The 8,319-nt window shown below is 37.6% G+C and overlaps 1 protein-coding gene across 1 annotated transcript; it reads right to left on the reverse strand.

Annotated features, from left to right (window-relative positions):
* Positions 1-410: 410 nt before the first annotated feature.
* On the reverse strand, positions 411-7,963 carry LOC129882034 (ABC transporter B family member 1). Its single transcript, XM_055956151.1, has 10 exons — positions 7,523-7,963; positions 7,375-7,429; positions 6,831-7,006; positions 6,533-6,733; positions 6,192-6,451; positions 5,793-6,109; positions 5,393-5,616; positions 3,144-3,517; positions 2,308-3,022; positions 411-1,856 (listed from the first exon to the last, which is right to left on the reverse strand). Exons 1-10 carry the CDS (start codon positions 7,916-7,918, stop codon positions 579-581), a joined length of 3,996 nt encoding a protein of 1,331 aa, XP_055812126.1. The 5' UTR covers positions 7,919-7,963; the 3' UTR covers positions 411-578.
* Between the last annotated feature and the right edge of the window lie 356 nt (positions 7,964-8,319).

Genomic DNA, 8,319 nt, shown 5'->3' on the forward strand with positions numbered 1-8,319 from the left:
CACTTAATTCGCTTGACACACATCTCAAACCTATGAACCTAAGGTCATCTTTTGACCCTTTTATGGAGTAGCTAATGAACATTAGGTACTAGATCCCCACAAAGTAAAATGTACCGTTCACCCTTTTTCTTGCTTCCTACATAGTATTAAAAAAAAAAGTTAGGACGGTTCAAAAAGCATTATGCATTAGGTAGATTCGGAAAGGACCGCATTTCAAGAATGTGATATAGACAATCTAGTAATTGCTTCGAACGCTCAAACCTAGGTCACACGGAGACAACTTTATTGTTGCTCCAGGTTCCAGGCTCCCCTTCTACATTGTACTACTACTACTAAATTCAGTTCATTTGGTGTGTACTAAGAAAAGAAATGAAGTTTACTATGATTGAGAGATGAGTAAGAGTGAAAGATTGAAGGATAAATATAAATTTTGGATTAATGCACATATTATACTATACTATACTAGAAACAGTGAACAAGAAATTAGCAGTCCAAAAAATAATAAGGGTGTTACACAAGGTGTACTCCTTTTTTTTCTAGGGGTATTTTCATTTTGAGCTTCATTTCGCGTTGTTTACTCAATCTTGATCTTCCTTGGAACGCACAGAAGACGTTGATCCTGTTGCCATATTCACAGCTTCTCCGTGTGTAAATCGTTGTAGTTGTATCATACGCGCATAAATACCGTCTGAGTAGTTTTTCAACAGATGAGAATGAGAACCTTGTTCTGCTACTTTCCCATCGTCTATGACCGCGATCACATGTGCATTTCTGATTGTGGATAGCCTATGTGCAACAACAATGGTGGTCTTACCTGCACAAGCGCGATCCAATGCTTCTTGTACACATCTCTCAGACTCTGCATCGAGTGCACTTGTTGCTTCATCCAGCAGCATTAGCTCTGCTTTCCTTAGGAAAGCACGAGCAATGGCGATTCTTTGCTTTTGTCCACCAGACAATTGAACTCCCCTTTCTCCGACAAATGTTTTGTAGCCATCAGGCAATGCAGATATGAACTTGTGGGCGTTTGCCAAGGTTGCTGCTTCGGTTATCTCAGCTTCGGTTGCTGATTCATGTCCATACGCGATGTTTTCATAGATGGTGGTAGCAAAGAGGCAAGGTTCTTGTGGCACTACAGCAATGTGTCTTCTCAGAGATTTAAGGTTGTACTTCCGAATATCCTTGCCATCGATGATGACACGTCCGGATGATGGCTCGTAAAACCGCTCTATAAGTGCAATGACTGAGCTCTTTCCACATCCACTTGGTCCAACTAGAGCAAGAGTCTTTCCAGCTCGAGCACGAAGATTCAAATCACGGAAAATTGACACGTCAGGCCTAGTGGGATATGAGAAGTCTACATGCTTAAATTCCACTTCACCACGAAGACGATCAGGGACAGCGGTTGCATCAGGATCATCCGGCTCAACTTCTGTTTTACGGTCAAGGAGTTCGAAAACAGAACGCATTGCTCTGCCACCCTTGATGAAGTCAGGGGCTAAGGTCAATGTTTCGGCTGCACCATTAGCAGAAACCATGAGGACCATGAAAACACGGATAGTCTTTGAGAAGTCAGAGATCCCGTGCTTGACAAGCCAGGAGGCATACCAAAGGCCAAGGGCATAGGAAGCATAAAGCAAGAATTGAGCAATCCCATAACCACTTCCCGCAATCTGCCCCTTCCAGAAGCAACGCCTAAGCGGAGTCTGGAGGCTGGAATCGAAAAGGTTGACTATTTTCGTTTCCGAATTAAAGGCAGCAACTGTTCTTACATTAGCTACAGCTTCTCCAGCAAGTTGTGTGGCTTTAGCATGAGCAGCTTCTAAGTCTCCTGAGAATCCCTTCATGAACATTTTCTGTTGGGGGATACAAATAATTCAGCACACACAGAATATATAATCTAAAATTTAACCTAAACCGTACGAACTTGTATAAAACGAAGTGTCTTGATGAATCTCGGTCCCAATTTATGTGAAGGTATTTCACTGGACACGGAGTTAAAGAACGAAAGGAAGACTTTTAAAACTTGTGGACGAAAATAAGTTATAGATATTTGTGTGGCTATGAATCATCTCATTAAGAGTAAAAAGAGAACTTTCAGGATTCAGCAAAAAGGAAAGAGTGTCACATAAATTGGGATGGAAGAAGTATATAAAACAGAAGTGTCTTAATGAATTAGTTTGAATTCCATTTTAGATTATCATGCGTTACGCCATGGAGACATTGATCTTTTTTTATTGATAAACCTGCTAAGTGATAAATTAACATGTTGCAGGACTCGATTTGGATTTCTGTGAACTCACTCACCTGTAAAACTGTTGCTGCAACGACCACGGGGAAGACACCAATGAGGACGAGGGCCAGACGCCACTGCAATACGAATCCTGCAGTGCATGCGACTAGCATGAGAGCTGAGTTCTGCATAATGACAGAGATTCTATCCCCGATGGCAGATCTAACATTGTTGGCATCCAGAGAGAGCCTGGCCGCAATTCTTGAACTATCGTTCTCTTCCTGATCGAACCATGCCATTTCCATTTTAAGCACTGCTGCCAGCATTTTCTCTCTCACCCGTTTGGTCAAATTCTCCCCCACTACATCCCAGTAGTAATGCTGTAGAGTATTGAAAATGAGTGCAGCTGATGAAACTCCAATCAAAAGATAACAGTATTTCGCGATTTGTTTGCTCATGTAGGCATGGTCCGGATTGTAGTATACGCTAAGAACAGCACTCAAGACGTATGCAAAGAAAGCACTAAGTGAACCACAGATGACAGAACCTATAGAACCAATCAAAGCGTAAGTCCACTCAGGAGAGTTCATTTTTGCAAGGCGGCCAAACGAACTAGCTTGGTCCTTGAATGCAAGCTTTTCATTTCGGTAATTAGAATATGCAGCATCAAGGGAGAGGCTGAAGTCCGAGGTAGAAAAGTCAGACAACCGACGGGAGTATGGTGATCGACCGTAGGAAGAGTTTCTAGTGATGATTGGTGAGCTTACGGAGTTCCTTGCACTCGAGGGCCTGTGGGAAAAAAAGTTGAAGAGCATTAAGATACAATCAGATCACGTATAAGCAACAGCTGCGAGTTTTATTATTCTCATCATTAGCGTAAGGTGTAATATTATTATTTGGATAATTATACCTTGCACTGCTCTTTCTGGCATTACTAAGAGCAGTTTCATGAGCCGTTTCTTGCATTTTGATGAGCTTGGCATACATACCATTCTCTCCTTTACTCATAAGCTCATCGTGGCTTCCAATTTCTGAGACACTGCCTTGTTGAAGTACAGCCACCAGGTCAGCCTTCCGGATAGTAGACAGGCGATGAGCAATCACAAGAGTCGTTCGTCCGATCATGAACCTGTCTAGAGCCTCCTGCACTAGCTTTTCTGACTCGGAATCTAAAGCACTAGTTGCCTCATCTAAGAGAAGGATAGCTGGATTCTTAAGCATGGCCCTCGCTATAGCAATTCTCTGCTTCTGTCCACCCGATAATTGTAATCCTCTCTCCCCTACCTGCAATGTCCAGATACACATTTTCACTTTCTGTAGGTCTAACTTCAGCTACCCCGCGATTTACTAATTAGCAACAGTAAAAAACAGAAAAAGATGAACTTAACAATGACTATAGTGTCATCAATCCTCTCAACCATTTACGGGACAAGCTAAACATGACCTGATTCATACCACACCCGCCCATGTGAGGCTCGAGAGAAGCAAGGTACTCGTCAAAATTAATCAATAGCACACGCATTGCAGCTCAAGTTTCACATTTCTCTCAAATCAACAAATAAAAGTTTGATAATGTATTATTAGTAACAACTCATAGACAAATCAAGGTCAACAACAACCACAATGTATCTGGTCGGGAGAGGGTAAAGTGTACACAGACCTTACCCGCTACACCTTAAAGGTAGAGAAGTTGTTTACGATAGACCCTCGGCTCAAGGAAAAAATGGCAAAAAAATAATAATATTTTAACAGCCTAGCCATTCAATTATTTTTTAATCATTCCAAAAAAATGCACCCCCTCCCCCCACCCCCTTAAACTTGTGAGCACAATAAATTCCATGTAATTATTTATTTGACTTTGTATGTATATCAGGCTTATTATAATCCTACCAATAACCCTACATGTTTTTCCTCAATTTTTTTTAAAAATTCTGATGCATTTATCTTCTAGTGTCAACTCTCCAACTACTAACATTACAAACAGTCTTTTGTTCTCACATGAATAGATAAAATAAAATTTGTTCCAGCACATGCACTGTTGACTGAAAACCCCATGTTACCTATTTCTTAAATGAAATGACCAGTCCCCTACCAAAACATTGACTTCATTAAAATAATGTTAGGTTTGTTTGTTGACCAAACAAAACAATTTAGATGAAGGGAAAAAAAAGCATCTTTGTAAATAATTTACAGTTAAATGTACCTTCAAAGTCATAAAAATTTGACCATTCAACACAACCAATGAATTTGGCTTTGCCTAAGGTTAAAGTCATCCTTTAGATTAGAAAAAAAACTTTGCCTTTGACTAAGGAAACCCTTCTGATACATGATAGTACATGTCTGTTGCTTGGACTCCCAAAAAATGTTGTCGCAACTGTGTCAGATCCTTCAAAATACACTATTTTTGGAGGATTCAATATGCACCCAATGGATTCTTCAAAAATGCATTACTGTTGGAGGATACGACACACATCCGACGAATCCTTCAAAAATACACTATTTTTATAGGATCTAACACGCACCCAACAACATCTTAGAAGAGTCAAAGAAACTTTTGTAAATTTGCATCATTTCTCCCACATAACCCCAAGCCTCTAACCAATCTTTGTAATATCCCTAGTGGTCCCACTTGGACCAAGATAAATGCCAAACTAGCTTTTAGTTTTATTTATTTTGGAATTCAGACACTCTCTACCATCAACCTTATATCCAATCCATCTTCCATAATAAACTAGTGGGACCAGCATAATTTATATTAAATGGTCACATATTAAATAGCATATGGAATGTAAAAGAAAATTGTTAACATTTAATGATACATCTACTAAATCTTTATTAATGCAGCATAATTGGTTGAATCTAAAGTTGCAAAATTTCTATTTGGTAAATACTCCCCGTGTTTCAATTTTTTTTTTTACTTTCCTTTTTAGTCCGTTTCAAAGAGAATGTATCTTTCATTTTTGGCGACTATTTAATTCTAACTTTCTAGATAGCGTATTTAAGACCATAAGATTAAAGAACATTTTGGTACATTTTTTCCATATATTTAGTTTTAAACGACAAGATTTAGAAGTCTTATTTGATTTCTTAAAGTTCGTGCCAAGTCAAAACCAAACAAACGGATTGAAACGGAGGGAGTAATATTTTTAATTAGCTAACCTGAGTATCAAAGCCATCAGGAAGTTTGATTATGAAAGAATGGGCATTGGCAACTCTAGCAGCTTCTTCAATCTCAATTTGTGTTGCATCTGGCCTTCCTAATAGTATGTTTTCTTTGATGCTTGTCGCGAAAAGTGCTGGTTCTTGGCTCACAAGGCCAATTTGCTGCCTCAGCCATTTCAATTTCAGCGTCTTTATGTCATTTCCATCGAGCAGAAGTTGTCCTGCATAAAGACTAATTATTAGCTTGAGATGTTCATACCTTAACTATGTTGCCCAGACTCTCCAAAATTGTTGTCGAACCCGTGTCGGATTCTCCAAAACGCATTTTAAAGTTGCCCATCACATTGCTAATATTGTATTCAATAATGAAGTAGTAATTGTTGCAAAGTTGTGATACCTGAGGTGGGATCATAAAATCTTTCGATAAGGGAGACCACAGTGCTTTTCCCAGAACCACTACTTCCGACTAAAGCAATGGTCTTTCCAGCAGGAACAATGAGGTTGAAATTGTTCAGAATCTTGATTTCTGGCCTTGAAGGATAAGAGAATTCAACATTTTTAAGCTCTAGTTGGCCACTAACAGTGTCTAACTCCAAACCCGTCTTGGCGTTTCTGTCAACACTCGGTTTATGATCGATGATTCGGAAAATCTTGGCAGCAGCAACTCTAGCCTTTGCAAATGCAGTCATGCTAGGTGCAGATTGTCCCAAAGCCCTATCAAATGAAGGAGAAAGTTCTAAGCAACTAAATTTAATTAAAAAGCTCGACATATTTACGTACAAAGCGTAGTACTTACAATCCACCTATCATGACTGCAAACATTGTTGCTATGGCAAGTCCTCCATTGGTGAAATGATGCCTAACTAAATAGCCCCCATACCATAAAAGTAAAGCATAACAACAAAAGACAGTAAAATATGTAGCTCCAAGTCCTAATCCTTTTGAAAATCCACTCTTATATCCAATCTTTTGAGAAACTCTAAGTGCTGCTGAGTATGCTTGCAATGCTTTTGCCTCACCAACAAACGCCAATACCGTCCGAATTTGAACAACTGTCTGTAAATTAGCTTCACTTCAGCAAATACAGTAGCAAAAAAACATCTTAATTTCACAAAGTAAGTACAATTTTTATTTTACCTGTTCAACAATGTTCCCTGCTTTTGAAAGTGATTCTTGACTTTGACTTGACAATTTGGCTGATGTCATAGTGTAGATAGCACCAATTACAGCAATAAGAGGAACTACAGCAAGAGTAACTAGAGCTAATTGCCACACTGCTGTAAATCCCACCACAAATCCAGACAAAAATGTAGCCATATAATGAATGAAATTACCCAACTGCAGTAACACATACACAAAAGAGGTTATCAGATCCTTCAACTATACACACAAACACACAAAACAAAAACAAAAGAAGTTCATGTAGTAAGTTCACCTTCTCACTAATGGCATCTTGGACCACTACAGCATCAGTGTTAATTGCAGAAACAACATCAGAAGTTCTAACTTCAGTATCAAAATATTGAATATCTTGGTTCAAAGCAGCCTCTAAGTATTTGATCCTCATCTTTGTTGTTTGTCTCTCACCAGTCCACATCCAGCATGATATCTCTGAAAAACCATTAGCAAAATCCAATTCCCCATCAAGAAAGAATCTTTAAATCCATTTCTTGAAAGACAAAAAAGATTCATTTTTTATGAAGTTCACAATTCTTGAAATCAAAAAAAAGATAACAATTTTTATGAAGTTCCCAATTCTTGAAAGCAATATAAAGATTCAATTTTTATGAAGTTCCCAATTCTTGAAAGCTAATAAAGATCCAATTTTGATGAAGTTCCCACTTCTTGAAAGCCAATAATGATTCAATTTTTATGAAGTTCCCACTTCTTGAAAGATAATAAAGATTCAATTTTTATGAAGTTCCCAATTCTTGAAAGCAAGTAAAAAGATTCAATTTTTATGAAGTTTCCTTTTTTACCTGCCCATGAAGATGCCCATATTGCAGCACCAACTACAAGAAAGTAAAATGCATACTGCATAACACAAAAAAACACAAAACATTATCTAGAAAAAATGAATTTAAATTAGCTATCTTTTTCATTTAAGTGAATTTGGTTTTGTTTTACCTTTAAAACTTCTTGAGTCATCTTATCAACATCATTAGCATAAGAGCCAAAAGAATTAACAAGATCAGCAAAGAATCTAAGAAACAAAGGCAAAGAACATCCATGAACAAAAGCACCAAGTGAACCAATTGTCATTAGTACACAATCCAAACCATCAGCAAATCTGAAAAGTTCACCAAAACCAACTGCAGGTGGAGGTGTACTTGGCTTTTCCACATCACCCCCTTCTTCTTTTTTAACCTCCATTTTTGTTTCTTGAAATTGATGATTATTTGTTGTTGTTGTTGTTGTGGGGGTGTTTGAATTTTTGTCTTCAGAGACAACTAGTTCAAGGCCTTGCATTTCAGACCATTTCCAATGTTCAATGGTCTTTATCTCCTCAGAATCTTGTGACATTGCTTTGCAAATGAAAACTTACAAAACACACCCACACTATGTAGTTTCTTATTTTTTCTACACTCTCTTATCTCTCTTAGGGGTCGTTTGGTTTGAATACCAATTATGACGGGATAAGTTACGATGAATTAGTTATGACGAGATAAATTATGATAAAATTATTTTTTATTAATTTTTTGATTTGTTGCATGCAAAATAATATGCTTTATATAAATTTTAAAAATAAATTATTTATTTATAAAAATACTCTTTATGAATGTGAAAAGTGATGTATAAAAAGGGTTTAAAGGAATATTTTTGTCATTTATCTACTTTATCTCGAAATAAATTATTCCAAAATTACTATACCACTCAAAAACAAAGATAACTTATTCCAGACATAATTATTAATCCTGAATTAA

The sequence above is a fragment of the Solanum dulcamara genome, chromosome 3 (genome assembly GCF_947179165.1).
Source record: "Solanum dulcamara chromosome 3, daSolDulc1.2, whole genome shotgun sequence".
In the NCBI taxonomy this organism is placed as follows: domain Eukaryota; kingdom Viridiplantae; phylum Streptophyta; class Magnoliopsida; order Solanales; family Solanaceae; genus Solanum; species Solanum dulcamara.